Source organism: Bombus pascuorum, chromosome 14 (assembly GCF_905332965.1).
Source record: "Bombus pascuorum chromosome 14, iyBomPasc1.1, whole genome shotgun sequence".
In the NCBI taxonomy this organism is placed as follows: domain Eukaryota; kingdom Metazoa; phylum Arthropoda; class Insecta; order Hymenoptera; family Apidae; genus Bombus; species Bombus pascuorum.
The window spans coordinates 5,326,203-5,345,994 of NC_083501.1; the positions used below are offsets into that span (position 1 = coordinate 5,326,203).

General features: G+C 36.0%; 5 protein-coding genes across 5 annotated transcripts; 2 read left to right on the plus strand and 3 right to left on the minus strand.

Annotated features, from left to right (window-relative positions):
- Positions 1–155: 155 nt before the first annotated feature.
- Positions 156–9,575, plus strand: LOC132914027 (14-3-3 protein epsilon). The gene is made up of 4 exons (XM_060972790.1): positions 156–369; positions 3,158–3,464; positions 5,035–5,378; positions 6,136–9,575. Exons 1-4 carry the CDS (start codon positions 306–308, stop codon positions 6,189–6,191), a joined length of 771 nt encoding a protein of 256 aa, XP_060828773.1. The 5' UTR covers positions 156–305; the 3' UTR covers positions 6,192–9,575.
- On the minus strand, positions 7,575–14,001 carry LOC132914020 (uncharacterized). Its single transcript, XM_060972771.1, has 5 exons — positions 12,455–14,001; positions 12,016–12,141; positions 11,801–11,956; positions 11,071–11,547; positions 7,575–10,458 (listed from the first exon to the last, which is right to left on the minus strand). Exons 1-5 carry the CDS (start codon positions 13,811–13,813, stop codon positions 10,114–10,116), a joined length of 2,463 nt encoding a protein of 820 aa, XP_060828754.1. The 5' UTR covers positions 13,814–14,001; the 3' UTR covers positions 7,575–10,113.
- Positions 14,002–14,191: 190 nt separating this feature from the next.
- On the minus strand, positions 14,192–16,455 carry LOC132914025 (malate dehydrogenase, mitochondrial). The gene is made up of 5 exons (XM_060972787.1): positions 16,249–16,455; positions 15,641–15,856; positions 15,291–15,563; positions 14,695–15,024; positions 14,192–14,617 (listed from the first exon to the last, which is right to left on the minus strand). Exons 1-5 carry the CDS (start codon positions 16,321–16,323, stop codon positions 14,489–14,491), a joined length of 1,023 nt encoding a protein of 340 aa, XP_060828770.1. The 5' UTR covers positions 16,324–16,455; the 3' UTR covers positions 14,192–14,488.
- Positions 16,456–16,714: 259 nt separating this feature from the next.
- On the plus strand, positions 16,715–18,368 carry LOC132914026 (general transcription factor IIH subunit 3). Its single transcript, XM_060972788.1, has 6 exons — positions 16,715–17,024; positions 17,155–17,651; positions 17,724–17,846; positions 17,915–18,050; positions 18,123–18,159; positions 18,236–18,368. The coding sequence occupies exons 1-6, from the start codon at positions 17,015–17,017 to the stop codon at positions 18,309–18,311; spliced, it is 879 nt and encodes a 292-aa protein (XP_060828771.1). The 5' UTR covers positions 16,715–17,014; the 3' UTR covers positions 18,312–18,368.
- A 50-nt stretch (positions 18,369–18,418) lies between these two features.
- Positions 18,419–19,761, minus strand: LOC132914138 (sideroflexin-2-like). The gene is made up of 6 exons (XM_060972977.1): positions 19,604–19,761; positions 19,375–19,545; positions 19,178–19,277; positions 18,715–19,079; positions 18,594–18,641; positions 18,419–18,524 (listed from the first exon to the last, which is right to left on the minus strand). Exons 1-6 carry the CDS (start codon positions 19,759–19,761, stop codon positions 18,419–18,421), a joined length of 948 nt encoding a protein of 315 aa, XP_060828960.1.
- Between the last annotated feature and the right edge of the window lie 31 nt (positions 19,762–19,792).

Here is a 19,792-nt window from a genome sequence, read left to right on the forward strand (position 1 = left end):
ATACGCCGATATTTTTGTTTCTACAGTTTTACCGGATATTCAGTGAATTGAACCGACATGCGCGCGGCGTCGGTAATCGGATGACGTCACGCGTAGTAATACACGTCGAGAGCGCATGGCGAGTGGAGCGTCTGCAGAGGCTGCGCGAAGTGGGAACTGCTTTCGATTGTTGGCGGGCGCCGCCATCTTGGTCAGTGAGCTTGCGAGTGGCTGTACGACGAGGTGTACGTATTTCGGTGAAACGAGTATTTGGTGTGATTTCCCTGAAACCTTTCGTTTACCCGTGAAATCCACAAGCATCCAAGATGTCGGAACGGGAGGACAACGTTTATAAAGCGAAATTGGCTGAGCAAGCGGAACGCTACGACGGTGAGTACATATTTTCCGGGAAAAGGACCCGGCCTGCGCCAAAATGAAATCCACGAAATCGACCACAAAGCACTGCCACAAAGAGAAAGGAGGTAGCACCGCCCTCATGACGTGCCTGCCGTACGATTTCATCGGATATGTAACGATTCTCTTCTGAGAATCGAGAACCTCGAACTGGGATCATGTCTCATTGGATCTGTCAAAAGCCTGTGAAACGTCAAATATGACTAATCCATACACGATGTTGGCCAAGTTGCCGGTTCGTAACCGGTGTTTTTTTATTAAAGGGTAGGTTTGTTCTTAGATTCTCTGTCACTGAGCTTGAGGCTCGTTAGAATCTGTCAAGATACTCAAGTTATCCAGAGCTCTTTCGAATGATCGGGCAAGAAGGCATGAAAAAAGTTTCGTCGTTTTTGGGTTATATCGGTTTCGTCGAAACAAGTTAGCTAACGCCGAGACAGCGTTGCTAGGCGTGCTGTGTTCATTACTTTACGGGGTCCCTCGCAAGATAACGAGACAAGTCGGTCCTTCACCGACGTGTATGACGCATAGACACGGCACGATACTTACCAATCGCTGCCGGGTTACTCCTTAGACACGTAGTAACGCGTGCTCTGCTCGTGGCATTTGGCCTTGAAAGCCGAGAGAAATCATTTAGTCGATCGACCGACCGATCTATGGAATCGGCGATAACACTTTCGGAAAATTGTAGCCTCGCAGCTTTTCCTCTATATTTAATTTTCTCGTGTATCATTTCTTATTACGTAGTATCTACGCAGTAAGGTAATAATTTCGATTGTAGAAATTTTTACATCGCTTCTGGCGAAAGCAACTCGTAGTGGGGTCACTCGTTGCGGTAGTAGGGGGAACCGTCAAATCTCATCGTTTTACAAACCTCTCTCGTTTTGCATTTCTCCCTAGATGTATTTTACTAAATACCGCTTTGTTTCGTGGGATGTTATCGGGCCTGCAAATCAAGCACACGCGTTTGACATTTTGCGGAAGTACAATGTATCTACATACAAATCTCTCATATTTCTTGTAAACTAGTTTCATTTTAAGAACAAACGTATCCGAATGTGTCTGCTAGCGAATTGTAACATTTTTTTTCGAAAGTTCTTTACTAAAGAAAATTCTTCAATAAATTCTCTATAGATGCACATTGTAGCAATCTCGTACCTAAACTCATCCTATGTATTCTACTTTAGTAAACTAAAAATTACTAGAAACCATGTTACACGTTTTTAAGGTCGAAAATGAAGAAAGGAACGAGCTAATGACACGGACAAAGGGAATAGCGTTTTCATTTATTCTGTGAAGCTGCTTTTCATAATTTCGCTGTTTTCGTCACCGCGTGAACACGTTAATCGAGACAGGCATATTAAAGGGTAGAAATACTGAGATCCCCGGTTGAAACGGCCGCTAAGCGTGAAGAATGACAGGGTAGAAGGGAGAGGAGCTATGCGACTCTCCCGGGATGAGGAGAAGGAAGGGCGGTGGGCAAATTTGAGGGTTGAGCGAGAGCAAGACACCGGAGGGGGATAGAGAAGGGAGAGGAAAGGACGACGGGCGAGATTACGAGTGGAGGGTGAGAACGGGAAGGGGTGAGATATGCGGGCAGAGTGGGGGAAAAGAGGGGCCATAGCAGAAGGAAAGTATTGATCTGTACTAGCTATCCTACGTTTCTGTACACCTCCGTCACCGGGTATACCATGTTCACAGTAATTCTTGCCGTCCGGAACCATCATGAACTTGAGCCTGATCTCTTCTCATAAATGACATCATGAAACCTCTGTTGATCTTAGCCGACCGATAATAAAGAGAGGATATAGATTAATCTTCTCTGTAATTCAAATATTTATACATTTAATGGTCGATGAATTATGTTACTTCAATGTTAATAATTGATTATTCTAAGGGCATCCGTTTCTTTTCTTTTTTTTATAAATAGAGTTATCGTAAAGAATTTGAGAGATTTTTAATTGTATCTTGTATTCCGGAAGTAGGAGCCCATATCCATCATCGTCTTTAATCAGTTCTCCGCTTATTGCACGCTCCCGTAATAACTTTTACAGCCAGCTATCGATCCTATCGCGGAACCACAGATTATAATGTCGCCTGAATATAAGATGCGACAACGCATTGACGTATCAAAGTTGATGTCCAGTTTTCAAATGATAGATAATAATGTAAACTTATCGTTAATCAGATTTATTTTCTGCAAGTAATGCGAATAACGAGACGCAGACAAAAGTACGTGTACCCAGATCGATATCATTATTCTCGAACATTGTGTATCTATAGATAATAAATACATAATACTAATCAACTTCCTTGCAAAGTTCAAGGGGCAGCAGGTTAATATATGCTTGTGCGCCACTTTATCCTCTTTCTCGCGCAGAGCCTCTCTAATATCTCAGATGAAACTAATAATATATTTACACACAGGGTAACCACTTATTAATAATCAATAAATCATTTCCGATTCATTACTTTCCCATGATTGCATGTAGCATACCTCGGTAAGTTCGATACCTTTATCAAAACATCGAACATACATTCTTTCAACAAAATTTAAATATTTGAAAAAAAAATCTTTTCAAATCTATTTGCAAAATATTAGTTTAAAAAAGATGTTTATCTTATCTGTATTAATTTCTTATCTTATCTATAATTCTTTGTCATTCTTTATATTTATTACTGTTGCTTATCCTTTATTCCTTAGAAATTTTAAAAATTTCAATTTAATGACACTTTCGTCGACGGCGACGCCGGCGTGATTTTGCAGAAATGGTCGAGGCGATGAAGAAGGTTGCTTCGCTGGACGTGGAGCTGACCGTCGAGGAGAGGAATCTCCTTTCTGTCGCCTACAAAAATGTGATCGGTGCGAGAAGGGCGTCTTGGAGAATAATATCTAGCATTGAACAAAAGGAGGAGAACAAAGGTGCCGAGAGAAAGCTGGAGATGATCCGCCAGTACCGATCTCAGGTCGAAAAGGAACTGAAAGACATCTGCGCTGATATCCTCGGAGTTTTGGACAAACATCTGCTCCCGTGTGCGTCTACTGGAGAGTCGAAAGTCTTCTATTACAAAATGTAAGAAAACTGCTGACCTTAAATCGGGACCTCCATTTTTGCTTTGTATTCTTACAAGAATATTCTATCTAACATTTTCTTAATTTTCAAGATACATATATTGAAAAATTTAAAATTCCTCGTATTTTATTTTTTTAATTAGAGGCGTGTTACGCATGCTATTACAAAACAATTACTATATATATATATATATATATATATATATATATATATATATAGGTTGTCCGAAAAGTGTCTTTCTTTTACAGACACGTCTTTTACAACGATGCATCTTTATACAAACATGAAACCTAATCTGTCTTAACGTTGTAATCTTTATTTCGATAGAACAAAATGGATCATACGTAATTCGATAAAATAATACAAGACGAAAAATGTTGTGCATCCATTATTTCTTTCTAAAACGAGAGAAACTTTTCAGACGACCTGATATATATATGAAATTGAATTAAGGCCAGAAGAATATTGACCAGAATATTCGAATTAATTTGTATGTTGAATGTCATCGATTGTGAAATCGTTGGAGTTATATTGTAAAGTCAAAAAGAGAGTTAGTTGTTTAAGATAGCATTCGAGATTCTGGAGAGCGAGACAGTTTAAATTAAGAAGTAACAAGCAACACGGAAGAACTTTCCGTTTCGGTCACTGATTTTTGAGGTATATTATTTTCTAAAACTTTCAGCTGCTGTTTCGATAATTAAATGACGGTACGATACTCGTTACTTGACTATGACTTATGAATAAGCTAGAGATTTGATTTTACTGTATTATTAGCAAAGAATATTTGTGTACAGTAGTCTCTTGGAAATCTTTTATCTAATATTTGAAATTAGCTCGTCGATTTCACCATCCTTGTGTATTGTGTGTGATTCGCACGATTTAATTACATATAATCAGTACTTTTTACGAACATCTGCGCCGCAGCTCATTAAACTTAATGTTACAATGAATATTAATAACATACGCGTATGTTGTATAAAATATGCCGGGCGTGAATGAAAGAAACTAGCGAAGGAAATTCTTAACAAGGCTGAGACATTTTTACGAGATCATATTCTTTTAAGAAATTATACTCTATGTATTCTAGTAACAGATTATAACTGAAGATTAGCATGATATATATATGGAAACCACAGGAGCTAAATGTGATAAGTATTTTTTGTTGATTTTCTGATTTTAATATCACTTTAGGATTTTAATGTGATACAGCTGAAGATGGAAACAAGCTATTGTCTATTCAAAGACGTAAATGTGTTAAAAATAGCTGATAATAGTTGGCAATATTTTTTAGAAGCGAAAGGTATAATTATTAAGACAAAGAGTATTTTGGAAATTTTGAAGTAAATGAAAAATCGCACGCGTACCTGCAAGACCAAATAAAGACATAATTTTGATGAAATAGAATTAATTGACGACATAACTGAATTGTTTCAAAATTCTTTTTGTACAAAACTTGTATAAAAAGATAAAAAATGTGACTTATCATCTACTGTCGTCTTGGTATCTAATTTTTAATTTTTTTATAATAAAAGTCGATCGGGTTCGAATTTCCATTCTTTTGTTTTTGTAGGAAGGGCGATTATCACCGTTACCTTGCTGAGTTCGCCGTCGGCAACGACAGGAAGGAAGCGGCAGAGAACTCTCTGGTCGCTTACAAAGCGGCGAGCGACACCGCCATGACCGACCTTCCACCGACTCATCCCATCCGCTTAGGATTGGCGCTCAACTTCTCCGTGTTCTATTATGAGATCCTCAATAGTCCCGACAGAGCATGCCGTCTCGCGAAAGCTGCCTTTGACGACGCGATCGCGGAACTAGACACGTTGTCCGAGGAGAGTTACAAAGATTCTACCCTCATCATGCAGCTTCTCAGGGACAATCTTACTCTCTGGACGTCGGATATGCAAGGAGACGGTTAGTATATCTTTTCGTGAAAAAAAAAAAAAAAACTGCTCGTTGCGTTTAAAATGTTCACCACCACTACACCAGGCTGTAGAAGCGACGTCGTACGATCAATAATATGTATTGCAGCAGCGCGATAAAATCTTCTCGTTATATTAGATTTTTCATAAAATAACAGACTCGCGTAGGAAGAGTAGGTTGATTTATTTCATGATAAAATTTATATTTTATGCAGAATAATATATTGAAAGAATGAAATTCATTTTATGCAGAATAATTGAAAGCTTCGACGTTTGAAGAAAAGATGATATTGGGATGGTAAAGCTTCTTTAGAAGCTTCAAATTTTGTATTACGTTATTAATCCATTGATCGCAAATGATTCCGTATTATGGCTTTTAATTTAATTATTGAAATCATATGTGTAAGGGTGATGGGGAATTAGAATGATTAGTCTGTGATTTAGAGTTCGAAGCTGATCGTGAAAACGAGGCTGCGGCTGTTTCCACCAATGTTTGAATTCAGGCATATCCTGTCCAATACGCCCTTGCATTATAAGTCACCTGGTGAGCAATCCGATCGATCCTTCTCCTTTTTTCTCCTTAACCATTTAGATCCTACAATTAGCAGGTTAGGGTCAAAATAACTCACACCCAGTTTTTGATTAGTAGTTGTGCCGACCCTACCCTACTACTGGGTTGTACAACCAATATTTTATCGTGATTGAAGTGGAATGTGTTTATTAACGAATTTTCTTCTTGTGTTGCGCAGGGGAGGGCGAACAGAAAGAGCAGTTGCAAGATGTGGAAGATCAGGACGTATCGTAACTCTAACTGTAGTGAGTGTTATCTTGCGCATATAAAACTGAAAAAACACAAGAAAGCAAAAAACTCTTAATAACTTGTAAGCAAAAGAAAACAATTCAGCAGGTGGCAGTTCGGGGTGGGAAGGGGAGATGTTTAGCGATTGCGTGACCCTAAGCACGCACGTACGGTTACTCCAAAAAAAAATACAAACAAAAATGAAAAAAAATCATTCGAAATAACATACACACATTGAATTAAGGAGCGCGCAGAAAAGTAACAACGTAAAAAAGGACATACACTCTGCGGTAAATAGAGAGACTGCAAGAGCATTTAGAGTGGCACTATTCTTTGCCTTTACGTATCGAGAAGAAACAAAAATACTGTCTTTTTCAGTGGACGATGTCGAGAATGTTGAGTTGGCGCCGACTGACGTTATGCGCATATATTCATCCGTATTAATTAAACAAAACGACAAAGAGAAAGAACATGAAACGAAAGAAAGAAAAAGAGAGAAGAATATGCGCTAACCCAGTCGGAATAAACTCTCATTTTTGTTGGTTTCAGTGAGTGAGAACGAATAGCATTATCCCCCACCCATAACGTTTCACCAATAACGAAACATGTTAATGGCTCGACGTCGATCGAAGTGCATATTGTGTTCGTTTGTTTTCACCCATCCCCAATCTCCTCCTCGTCCTCTTCCCCGCTTTTTTACTGCGCGCATCATTACTCTCGCATACTATAATAAATACCGTTATTATTAATGTATGCGTGTAAATCGAGTGTAAATCATCTGTTTATCTAAGGGATAAACGCGTCTCCTCCAGAGTTGGAGATACGTGGTTGATCGATGTGTTGGCTAAGAAAACGGTCAAAATAGAACCACGCGCCTTCATCTCTGCTTTCTGTATAAGATATTATGAATGTACTTCCGACGAAGTGTCCCGGTTTGCAAAGCAAGTAATTTCATATACCATATAGATTTCGAGCATGGGTTCTCTCGTGTAGTCACTTTTAAATATGATTTAAGAACATGTGCTTACCGCGAAAGCGACGTACTTAACAAAATGCAATAACATCAGTCTGTCTTAAGTCTGGCTTTCGCAGAATCAAATTTTATGTTAAAATCGAGAACAACAAATTCTTTTAATTGTGAGTGAGAAACAAAATGTACACTATTCTCGACGTGTTCTTTCATACTCCGGTCAGTTGTCATACTCCATTATGACGAAAGAGCACTCTGGTCGTCGAGAGGAGGGTTGAAAACAAAGAAATCACGGTAGATGAACTTCTAACACGAAGAAGAGAAAGAATGGGCAAATTACGTTCTACAGTCAGGAAATGCAGGAAACAAGTAGCTATCTAGCTAGTCTGTAATTGTGGTTGTACTTTTTCATACGCCCCCCTCTGTAAACTATAACGATCACTGTGGTATAACGAATTACAGAATAAACGATTGTATCCCGACTCGTTCTTCACCCGCGCTCACTTTTGCTATTATCACTGTCCTCGATTCCACTGTATCTTAGTTGATCTTAGCCGTGCGTCCATTCACCTATCGATGAACCATTCCGTCGATTTTCGCTTACGAGAAAAAGAAATATATATATGAAAAAACAGCCGGGAAACATTCCAATGATAAAACGTTAGACGGACTTCGTTAGTCTTTACGCAAAGAATTTGTTTGCGCATCTTAACCGAGGTAAGCTTAGCGATACAACAGTAGAATTATTTGTTTGTCAAGGTAAATAGTGTCGGTCGAAAATTTGTTATGTCAGCGTTGTAAAACGATCCTTTAAGTGCAATGTTTCTGTGTTCAAGAATAGTAACGTCTTGCTTGATGATTCAAACATGCAATGAAGTTATGTGTGCAAAGTTGCGTGCTTGCATATCTCAGTCGTAACAAATATGTTTCTGACCGTCACTGTGTTACATGTAGAAAAAAATCCGTGCAGTTTTCTCTCGCGATCGAGAAAATGTCGATGACGTTCGTGTAAGCGTGCAGCAAAAAAGCGAGGTGTATACCTGAGAAGAGAGAAACAGAAGCCGAAGGGAACGCGCTAAATGAAAAATGAAAAATCGAGAACTCTGCCTAGAAATTTTTTGGTGTACATCGTGCCCCTGTATTTAGGTATTAATAACACGATACAAATTGATAATCATGTTATAAAGTAACGTTACAAAGAATAACTCAAAGTAATATCAACGGCACCGTAAGTAAGTATATGCGAGTAATCTTAAGATCATAAAATTAAGGTATTGAAAGAAAAAAAAGAAGAGGAATTTAATCGACGCGAATCGTTCAAGCGATAATGTGGAGAGAAACGAACAGTTTAGAGCGTATCGTGGAATAAAAAGCAAAAAAGAAATCACCATCCCGAAAGTAATTTTGATAATCGCGTGAAAAACATACCATGAAAGGTAATGGAACCGTAAGAAAGGAAGAATATAGAACAGTGGAGGAGCAGAGAAAATATCGGAATCATTGGATAAGAATTGCATATAATATATATTATATATATATAGTTTACGTAAAATATACGTAATACGTGCATAACATACCACGCGTACGAGCGATAAATCTTTAAAAGAAAAAGAAAAAGCAAAATTTTAAGGTACAGTAAAGAAAACTTGTCAGTGGCAATTGAATGTGGCATAAATTGAATTCCAAACGACGATAAACTGTGAGATACCTCATCCAATTACTTGCTTACACGATGGATTAAAAACAAGATGAGTAGCCAAACGCGATAACATTATTATTATCGTCGACGATGTAGCGTGTGATTCATAATGAAATGAATAAAAAAAGAAAAAAACGTAAATGTAGTGTCCTCGGCTAAAATAAAATAAAATCGTAGGTAGGCATTGATACCACCTGGGTTTTACTGTAGGATTATTAGGGACGAATAATAGATGATCGGTGTATCGATTGAGACCGCTTTTATCCTTTATTCATTATCGTTGTGCGTGCTTAGTCAATTTTTATAAAAAAAGAAAAAACACGGAAGAGAAAGACGGTAAAAAGGAAATAACACATACCACATTACACATCTATTGTTCCATCTTTCTAGATGTAATATATTTGCTCTTATCTCTGTATTCTAAACATTAGTTGTGTATCTCTTTCTATTTCTTCTTATAATTATCTTCGGATCATTCCATCTTGTCGCTAACCCAGTTCACGAGAGCGAATAATTAGACCTGGATATCGAAATTTATCGTCATTTGGAGGAGAACTAAATCTGTCGTTTCTTTTTTCGGATTCGTATGCGTTCTCACGCTCTGTACTATTACTACTACTAACTATTATTACAATCAATGCGATTACACCGGATACGACCTTTTTCTGTAAAACCACACACACACGTGAAAGCTACAAATAAAGTAATTACAACTCTCTAATCGTTTCTTCGGATCTTTATTAATATATATTACTAAATATCAACATACGCGTCACTGTTAAAGATTATAATTAAATATATAAAATATTGTGTGTATCGCGCCATGTATCATCGGTTCAGAGGGAGTCACCTGAAACAAGGATCTTCAATAACAATTCTAATGAATGTCACAGAATCATAATTTAATACATAAAAAAACATATATATATATATATATATAAACGAATCCAATGCCGGTAGCAATTAGAGACAGGCATTATTACAGGGTGTGGAATATGACTATCTTAATTACACGCTGTAAAATACCATCGTTTTATGTTCTACATTTTTATTAAGTTACGATGCTATAAAAGAAAACTCGGCATACATTAAATTCTCTGATATCACAAACAAACATGTTCTTTATATATTAGGTGACCCAATCTGTCGTATATCGATTACTTAATCACGGAATAATTTAATTTGCTAATATTGTGTACATATCTCTTGCATTGACCGCATGAGATTCCTTTAATCCATGATTATCAACTGTAACGCGCTTACACAATCATTGATCGCGAACCACTGGCTTCCACTTTCTGCGACTGATTATCTTTTCCGATAATGTTCTCGCGAAAACTCGACGAGTTCGTCAACAGACGTCGTGGCCGTTTATTAATATCCACCTGCTTCAGAATTCGACTCAACGAGTTATCTGTACTTTTCATGATCGGAGACAAGCTGAGGCTCGATGCTGTTCGCGTTTTAAGTATTCGACCGCTCCTCGGAGATCTTGACATCTGATCGCTCGTTCTGCGCCTGGCAGATTTTAATTTTACGCTACGTAGCATGTCCAAGGAAACCACTGGCCCCTTTGGTCCTGGTATTGTGTTTCTTCTATTTTCCTGAAATTAAAATTTATCCTTCATATATTCTAAGTTTTTGATAAATGTAATTTGTATAATTTTTTCATAAGTAGTTTCTTGTAATATCTGCGGGATGTATAATTGCGTGGAGATCTCTCGAGTTTTATTTTTCAAACATGTAAAGATCACCTTGGGATTTTTAAATAACCCCTCAAGTATCCGGTCGAATGGCAACGAGGGTCGAGGAACAATTAACTAGACTGAAAATTGTGCCGCTTTAACGAGTGGTTAGATCTACTGGAGTATTTAAAATACTTCAACGAACTTCCAAGCGAACGTATATATTCGCTACTCTAAGATACAATTCTGTTTTATACAGTTATTTATATTTCATTTTTCTTTTGTCCGCTACTGTACGCAACTTTTCTCGGATATTAACCAACAATAATCTACGATCAAATACGTAAAACCTAATTCGCGAAAGATAAAGAAGAAGAGTAATTCTGTCACAACTTGAGCGACTTTTCTAACTGAAAGCCGTCTAATCCTCCGAACAATAGCGAGGTCTAGCTTCGAAAGGACAGAGTTCTCCACGCCACTTGTTCATATACTCCAATTAACGGAGCGGCGTGTAACAATCCTCGGATTTACCTTAACGTTCTGCGGTGCTTTTTTTAGGGTCACCTTCAGCAAATCCTCGACGGTTATAGCTGGCCTATTAAACAACGGCGTTGAGCACTTTCTCGAGGGCATCCTGACGCTTCTGCCGTTGCTCGGGGTGATCGGTGTAATCGGCTGCGCCGGTGACTTTGCTGGCGGAAGTGCAGGAGCTGGTGGAGGCAGAAATGGCAAAGGAGGTGCTGGTGGTGGCGGGGGAGGTGGGGGTGGCGGAGGAGGTGGAGGAAAAACAGCAAACGGGGTAGATGATAGTGGAACTGATGGTATCGGTGGTGGAGGCGACGGAGGTTTCTTTGGAGATTTTATTCGCGTATTCTCCAACGCTTGCTGCAATCTTTGTAGTTCCTGCATCAAAGTTTCGTTACCACTGGCCAACTTCTTGGTGATGTCTTGCATGCCGCTAACCTCTGCGGTTAAAGCACCGATGACACTTATGTTACTTGCACGCACCTACGGTAAAAAGATATGCTAATAAGGCGAAGAATGCGGAGAATTGCAAATGAAGGGTAGCTATTTATGCCAAGATTATGCCTTCGTTTTAAGGACGAACGTATAAACGTTCCTCACCACTATGATACTTTATACTCTATTTTGTATTCTGAAAGCCTTTTAACATTTTACTCGATAACATATTTATATCTTTTTTTCGTATCGAGGTAGATTTGAGTTATAAATGGTAGTCGTAATTTAGTGGATAATGTACCTGAGTAATTTGGTCAGACAAACGAGTAACTTTGTCCAGGAATGTGTTGATCATCTGCTCGTTCTCCAAGCGTAACTTTATCACAATTTGACTGAGCTCCTCCATTTGCCGCCTCGTTGATATTGATGTTGTAGCAGCTTTGAAGTTTTCGTAACTCTGAAATAATTATTAACCGGATGATAGATATAGATTGCTTATTACGTAAGCACACTTGCCTCTTTCAACACAGTCGTTATTCTTTTTATCATCCAGACGCAGAACAGAACGATTTTAGCGATGGGTTTCTTGACTGAACGAAATCTTTGAGACTTTTTGTTTTCATGGAAGCTGGCGCATGTGGGCTGCAAATGATTACATTACAATCATATTTTTTTATCATTTTCATGTATAAAAAATTCATAAATATGCACCTATTCGAATTTAAAGAATTTAAAAAACAACGTAATGAATAGATTGCGAATATTTATGCAAATCCATATTTTTATGAACATAAGTTGAAAATAAAAATAAAAAACTTGGTCAGAGATTTGTTTCAACTGCTAAATACCTACTATATCTAAGCTGTGGATATTTTTGCATATTATATACAGTGTCCTGAATTTTTAAATTTTCCATAATGCATAAAAATTCGTAATGCAGTGATAAAAAAATTACATCTTCGAGACATTTGTTGCATCCACCAGAATTAGACATAACCGGAAGATCCAAAATTAAAGTGGTGGGAGATTCAGAGCTGTCAGCGCTCCAAGGCGTCTTCGTTATCGTCGGCTTAGGATAAAGACGTTTCTGAACATTTTTTTTCTCCATTGGTAATAAATCAGTAACCGTGTTGGTAACAACAGGTTTTTCTAACCTCTCCATATCTTCTTCATCGTCAAATTTCAGCGTTGTTCGACATCTTTTGGCAGGTGGTGGAGAGCCACTGCAAGGAGTATACGAACGAGCTCTAATTCTCGTATTACTCTCTACTTCCCTATAATCTCGTATGTCATCGACTTTATTATCGATCTTGTCAGTTTTATCTACAAAAGGACGCTTATTCGTTCGTTCGTCTGAATTTTCTTCCGAAGATGGTGTATTATAAGAAAGTGGGCTTATCTGCAGTAATCTTGTTTCGTCACATTTCTTATATTTTGGTAAAAGATTCCCAAAAAATTCTTGATTCGCTGTTCGAACCTTTAAACTATTCAAGTGTCGTAAATTCGAAAGAATTCGTCTACAATCGCTCCAATTATTAGTAAATTTATTTCCAGCCGAATTCGCAGAATTCTTCTCGTTTACTATTTCATATCTCGTATCTCGATCTTGTCCGTTCCATTTTTCTTCATATCGACCCACAGACTCGCAAGCAGAGATCGTAGTTTGGAATTCATCAAAAAAATTATGGTATCCATTTTGAGGTTCTAATTCTGAATTAAAGTTAGTAAATTGTGGTGTTAGTTCTGATGTGTAATCGCAAGGAAAATTGTAAGCCGATTTCGAGGAATAAAGTTTGTTATTGCAACTATAAACGTCGAGCCTAGTTCTTGAAAAAGATTTTTCCTCCTGCAGAGACTGGCAGTCATTCATTTCTAATTTTATTTCATCGTTCATTGATAAAGTTTTGTCCAATGCAAAGCATTTTTCTGTAGACTTATCGATATTCTGCTTAAATAAATTGTTTACCTGTTTTATTTCGATCAATTCTGGTCCTTTTTGTTCAACTTTCTTTTTTTTCTCATTTTTGTCTGATTTATTTAGATCTAATTTTATTCGACGAAGCGTGGGCATGATTTCTGGACTTAAATCGTCATAGCATGACAAATCAGGTTGATCGGATTCGAAGAGCACAGATTCTGGGGATCTCTGATGCAAAAGTCGTTCAGTGGACTTCGACCTTTTCTTGAATGGAGTATATTTGTGTTGCACGCAATCGACCTCGTCAGAGGTATCTGATTTTTGTAATAAACTTTCCTGGGATTGATCAAGACATTGCTTACGTCGAGATTGTTTGTAAGCTTTCCTCTTTGCCATTGTGGTTTCCTCTTAAACTGCTATTTGATGGTTATGCGAGTCCAAGGGCTCATGAATGATTAGTCAAGAAGGTATCAACATTTTGAAAGTAAGTTCACGCAGACTCTTTTGAGAAGTTGATTTGCACGATATGGATCACGAATTTTTAAACTGCTTTCGTTGATCTACCGAACGAGTATGAAACTGTTCTATTTATTCCATACACCAATGACATTGTACTAAAGGTTATCTATTTATATTTGTTTTGATTCTAATAGAAGAAATAGTATAATAGATAATTTGCCTGATCATATAATTCCCTAAATTTGTATCGTTTATGTGCTATTGTTTTCTATAAAGTTAATAGAATGATAAAATATAAAGAAGATCGATGAGGACTGTTTTTCACTTAAAAGAAGATTTATTTTCTAATTAACAAAGTTTATCTTTAATTACAATTGTATACGTTTATGTTAAAATTAGAACACTTCGTGTTTTGAAATACCACTTCGTTTAAAACGAGGTATATGTCTACTTATCGGCAAAGGATCTACCTTTCCCTTTTATGAAAATTCTTTTTTCGCGTACAACGCGAATCTGTCTTATAATCATTACTGAATATAGTAGAGTCTCATTTGATAAATTTATTACTCGCTATTTAGTTCATTATCAATTATATGAGCAAAATAGCGATATTCATTTCTTGCTCGCGAAATCCTCTCCTTTTTTAATGTTTTTCTTAAGCTCTGGGATCGCTGCATCCAGCAGTTTCTTCTCAAATTCGCTAAGTTTGTCGATACCAAGATTCTTTTCGAGTCCGTTTTTCTGAAATTTAATAGAAATATTATTACTTAAATACACTTAAATATTAAAATACATTATTGTTTAATAATTATACTTACGCCCAAGAGACACGGTGTTGCGAAGTACTTGGTGTCGCAGACGTCTGATTTAACGTAAGTGCATTCTACGATACCCTGTTCTCCGTTAAGCGCTCTGAGTACAGAGAGACCAAATCGGGCGCCAGCATACGCCATTGAAAGCGTCGCAGAACCTGTGCCAGCCTTCGCTTTAACGACCTCTGTACCAGCTTCCTGAATTCTGGTAGTGAGAGCCTTCAGTTTATCTTCTGGGAAAGAAACTGAGGGTTTGGTTTGTGAAATCAATGGAATAATAGTGACACCACTGTGACCACCGATAACTGGCACATTTACTTTTTGTGGGTCAAGGCCCTGAAAATAATATAATTGACATTATATATACTTTGTAGATGTTTAGCATTTCATTCATACTTCTGTAAACACAGTAACAAAAATGGAACCAAAGCAGAGATATATTTCACTTATTAAGCAGTGTAACTGTACTTTGGCTATTTTATTTTATTTTATATTTTTGCAATTATGTGCATTCTATGAATTTTTAAATTTCCCATAGATGCATAAAAATCTTAAGTTTACACATTATGTAAGATTCATTTAGTATTATATTTCTTACGAACCTTGGCTTCTGCGACAAAGGTGCTTGCTCTAACAATATCAAGAGTAGTTACACCAAATACTCTATTGGGGTCATAAACACCAGCTTTCTTCAAGACTTCACTGGCGATAGGCACAGTGCTATTGACTGGATTTGAAATAATGGCAATGATAGCTTTTGGGGATGCTTCTGCTATAGCCTTAGTAAGATCTCTCACTATCGAAGCATTTGTGTCAAAGAGGTCATCTCTGGTCATTCCAGGTTTACGTGGAACACCAGCAGGAATAATGACCAGCTACAAAGACATTACACAATGAACAAAAATTTTTAATGCCTTGTAAATATTTCGAATGAATTGAATAAAATAAACACCTCTGCTCCTTTAACACAATCTTTCAGTTCATCTGGACCGGTGTATCCTTTTACTTTGGATGGTGTATTTATGTGCGATAAATCAGCGGCAACACCTGGCGTATGCACGATATCATACAACGATAATTCGCTTATAAGGCATGATTCTTTGAGAAGTAACGATAGCGGCTGTCCAATTCCTCCGCTTGCTCCCAAAACCGCGACCTTGGCGTTGCACTGTAACGAAATATCCCGAAAAAGATTAGAAACAGAGATATAAGGCATATACGCATGCGTAACCGTGAAATATTTTTACGATAGTTTCCTTTCTAGTTTCCTTTTAATAACTGGAATTTCACACAAAAGATTTACAGAGAAATAGATTTATATATTATATATATATTGAATACATATTTTAAGAATCGAATGACATTCAATCGTTTCAATGATGTTCACAGTTGCATAACTAATGTACTTCACGTGTACTTTAAATGATATGATCGATAAACATCGTTGTAATTCTGAATTTGATAAAGAATTAAGCACATGATAGAGGTACAAAGTAGAGTAAACTACTTGTACAATATGATGCTTAATGGAGATTTCGATTGCTATTTAACAAGACTTACTCTGGCGCTGGTGGATAATCGCTTCGCTCCTTGTTGAGCGACGTTTAACACAGGCTTTAGGTATCGTGGCAACATGTTCTCTGTAACTTCGTGATCACAAATGCGGCTGATTTCAAATTTCAGACAAAACTCGATAACCTTTCAAAGACACTCCGATGACCTCAATAGCCTCAATGCCATTTCACACTTGTTTCGCTTCGTCCAATCGTCAACCTATCATCTTGATATATGTATATGAGCATGCGTGGTTTCGTGTGAACAATTTGCGCAAGTCAAGAATATTTGCACGCCAATTCTTCAAGAAATCATTATGTAAATTGCAATTTACTAGTTTTAACAATTGTATCACCTTATTTTTCAAAAATAAAATATTTCAGTGACTTTTTGTTTTGTTATATTTGTTAAAATATGATATTTGTTTTATTATTTTTAAGTATTTTCTAAAACTGCTTTTTCAATTCATTATTAAATATAAAAGAAAAATTAATTAATTTGGAGTAGAATATTTTATCTGTATTTTGATTATATTTGAAAAATTAAACATATTTGAATTTTCCAGAATATTTCTGTGGTGACGCTAGTTAGTAGCTCAGTTCTTACAAACCCGATGATACGCATAGGCAGGACTGAACGTTTATTTTCTGAAATTTAAGCTACTAAAGTTTAATGTTAAAAGAGAAAGTTTAAAGTTTAATATTAAATTTGTAGAAATATGTTTTCAGCCAGTTAAATTTATGTTTACATCAAGCAATTGCGTTAATTCAAGATGTCAAATGGTACGTTGAGGTTATCTAATCTATGAAAAAGCTGTAATATATGTTTTCCTTCATCAAAGTTATTTTATTGAGATGTACAAATTATTTTTATAATCTTATTATGTAAATACAATTGTCCTATTTATTTTAGAAATAGAAACAAGTTTATTAATAATTGTATTAGACGTAAACCCTGTGCAAAGAATTATAAAACAGGAAACAAGGATATTGACTCAATGCTTGGATTCTACCATTGTTTTTGCGAATGCTCATTTAATGCAATCGTCTAATAATCAACTTGCTGTGATAGCATGTCATAGCCATGGAGCAAAATTCTTATATCCATGTGAAAAACCACTAGAAATTAGACAAATTGACGGACAATACGAAAAGTTTACCATGATTGAACGTACCGTAAGGCAACAATTGCAGCAAGTTATCAATGAAATTTCCATGGACAAACCATTAAATGGTGAAAGTCTTATATCTGGAGCATTGACTATGGCATTGTGTTATGTTGCAAGGTTAGAAAGGGAGAAAGTTGCTAGTGAAAAAATATATTCAAGAATCCTTGTGATCACAGCTAGTAACGATTCAGCAACACAATATATGAATTACATGAACATATTCTTCACTGCTCAAAAAATGGTTTGTCATACTTTTGTATTTTAATATCCATGTGACTCTAACTTAAACTTAATATCTTTATTGAACAAATAGGGAATAATATTGGATGTATGCAGTTTAGATCAAGAATTGACTTTACTTCAACAAGGCTGTGATATTACTGGTGGAAATTATCTAAAAGTGCCCCAACTTAATGGATTATTACAGTATTTATTGGTAAGAAGGAAAAAAATAATTTAGTTATTTGTTGGTAAATACTTTATTTGTCTATAATTATATTTCAGTGGATATTTTTACCAGACCCAAATGTTAGATCAAAGTTAGTACTTCCACCACCTGTGAAAGTAGATTATAGAGCAGCATGCTTTTGTCACCAAGAATTAATTGATATTGGCTATGTATGCTCCATATGTTTATCAAGTAAGTAAAAATAAAATCTATTTTAATATAGGTCTATGCAAAAACTAATAAATAAAACAAATATTTTTTCAGTATTTTGTAAATTTAGTCCAATATGCACAACCTGCCAGTAAGTATTCTAATAATGTTTCAATTTATAATAACAGTCTTAATTTGTGTGTTTCATTTATTTCCCTTTCTTACAGCACAGTATTCAAAATACCAGGACCTATTCCTATGAAAATGAAAAAAAAGAAAAAGAATGTAGATATAGTACATTAATTGTATTTAGCGATATTAATTTTTTACTAAAATATATCTATTTTTTCATTATAAAAACATTACACGTTATTTACTAACAAAATCAAAAAAAGGTGCGAATGGACATGTTATAGACCTTTATTATAATACACTTTATCTATATGTTCTTTCACATGTTCCTTAAACTCTTCATATTCGGATGGATGCAACTTCATCAATATCGGACTCATAGAGCTTAACAATTAAAATGCATTATCGCGTGTTTTCGCATGTGAACAAGAAATAAGATATAAAATTTCTTACTTTCTATCGGGGAAAATCGCAAGGGCGGACGGAATTGCAAATATGCAGCTATAAAAATAAATCATATCTAATAAGAAACAATTAGAGTGAAAAACCAGTGAAATTAAAGTTGAGAAATTACCCTATAGCACATAAACCAGTTTGAATTGAAATTAAGATCCATGGTCGATGCTGAGAAAAACAATAGGGCATAAGTTTCTGAGTGATGATTGGAATGAGAAGAAAACATGGTATGGACATAGCTATTCTTGAGACTAAACATTCACAAATACTCTTCACAGCTGCTACTTTTGATTTCATGAAAGGTTCTGTTTTGTCTTTCATGTATATTGGAATTCCTGTTGTGATCTCTTTGTAACGTATAACTGGCAAATTTATTATGTGACCAGTAGTCACTGCACAAAATGGCAGACACCTCTGATGACAGAAAAGTATAAGAAAAAGTATAATGTAAGACGCTAAGAAGCATAAAGAAGCAACAAGCAACTAACAGTAAAAGTATATGATTTTTGAGCCAATATTCTTTTGCAACAAATAGTCATGATAGAGCCTGTTGCAACTGCACATAAATAAGCTTTTTTTACACTTTTATCATCGCCATTTAGCTTACTTTTGTACACGTCGTTTACAATAGCATTATGTATTTGATGTACTGCTTGAATTATTATTATAGCAAGGGTACTTCTAGTAATAGGATATAATAATTACTGGGAGAATTTATTAAATTTTTTACTTAAAAAAGTATTCTGTTTTTGTAAGATAAAAGTTCTTATAAACTTACTTTTGACATGCTAACATAGACGCCGTAAGTATAACTGAAGTAGGCATTTGAAAGGACAATCTGGTAAAACTAGGTATTAATTCACTAGTTTCTGGATGAAATGCACCGTCCCTGAGTTGCTTTGCACGAATAACATCGGACATTCGTGTTCCGGGAGGTATGTTGCCTCTTCTGACAAAAGTTAATCATTCAAAATTTTAAAGTAACTGAGCAATTAAAATTTACCTACTTGTAATCATCACAGAATTGTTTAGCTTCTCTTAATTTCTGATTGTTCACAAAAATCATACGGCAATCAGTAATGAAAGCGTAATGTTTCAGTCTACCAATATACGTAGACTGATCCCATAATGGTTTATCAATATCGATTCTTTCGTTGACGTTCATCGTCTTATTACAAATTTAAGTATACTTTTCA

What these genes read in the sequence shown, in the direction of transcription:
- LOC132914027 (XM_060972790.1), top strand. Translation starts at nt 306, where the DNA reads ATGTCGGAACGGGAGGACAACGTTTATAAAGCGAAATTGGCTGAGCAA. An exon ending in GCAAGCGGAACGCTACGACG is followed by an intron (nt 370 to 3,157) that starts GTGAGTACATAT and finishes GTGATTTTGCAG; the next exon opens with AAATGGTCGAGGCGATGAAG. An exon ending in AAAGTCTTCTATTACAAAAT is followed by an intron (nt 3,465 to 5,034) that starts GTAAGAAAACTG and finishes TTGTTTTTGTAG; the next exon opens with GAAGGGCGATTATCACCGTT.
- LOC132914020 (XM_060972771.1), bottom strand. Translation starts at nt 13,813, where the DNA reads ATGGCAAAGAGGAAAGCTTACAAACAATCTCGACGTAAGCAATGTCTT. An exon ending in GCAACAAATGTCTCGAAGAT is followed by an intron (nt 12,142 to 12,454) that starts GTAATTTTTTTA and finishes AATCATTTGCAG; the next exon opens with CCCACATGCGCCAGCTTCCA. An exon ending in TAACGACTGTGTTGAAAGAG is followed by an intron (nt 11,957 to 12,015) that starts GCAAGTGTGCTT and finishes TAATTATTTCAG; the next exon opens with AGTTACGAAAACTTCAAAGC.
- LOC132914025 (XM_060972787.1), bottom strand. Translation starts at nt 16,323, where the DNA reads ATGTTGCCACGATACCTAAAGCCTGTGTTAAACGTCGCTCAACAAGGA. An exon ending in CCTTTGTCGCAGAAGCCAAG is followed by an intron (nt 15,025 to 15,290) that starts GTTCGTAAGAAA and finishes TATTATTTTCAG; the next exon opens with GGCCTTGACCCACAAAAAGT. An exon ending in CAACACCGTGTCTCTTGGGC is followed by an intron (nt 14,618 to 14,694) that starts GTAAGTATAATT and finishes ATTAAATTTCAG; the next exon opens with AAAAACGGACTCGAAAAGAA.
- LOC132914026 (XM_060972788.1), top strand. An exon ending in GATTATTACAGTATTTATTG is followed by an intron (nt 17,847 to 17,914) that starts GTAAGAAGGAAA and finishes ATTATATTTCAG; the next exon opens with TGGATATTTTTACCAGACCC. An exon ending in ATGCTCCATATGTTTATCAA is followed by an intron (nt 18,051 to 18,122) that starts GTAAGTAAAAAT and finishes ATATTTTTTCAG; the next exon opens with TATTTTGTAAATTTAGTCCA.
- LOC132914138 (XM_060972977.1), bottom strand. Translation starts at nt 19,761, where the DNA reads ATGAACGTCAACGAAAGAATCGATATTGATAAACCATTATGGGATCAG. An exon ending in ACTGGTTTATGTGCTATAGG is followed by an intron (nt 18,642 to 18,714) that starts GTAATTTCTCAA and finishes TTATTTTTATAG; the next exon opens with CTGCATATTTGCAATTCCGT. An exon ending in GCGATTTTCCCCGATAGAAA is followed by an intron (nt 18,525 to 18,593) that starts GTAAGAAATTTT and finishes TTAATTGTTAAG; the next exon opens with CTCTATGAGTCCGATATTGA.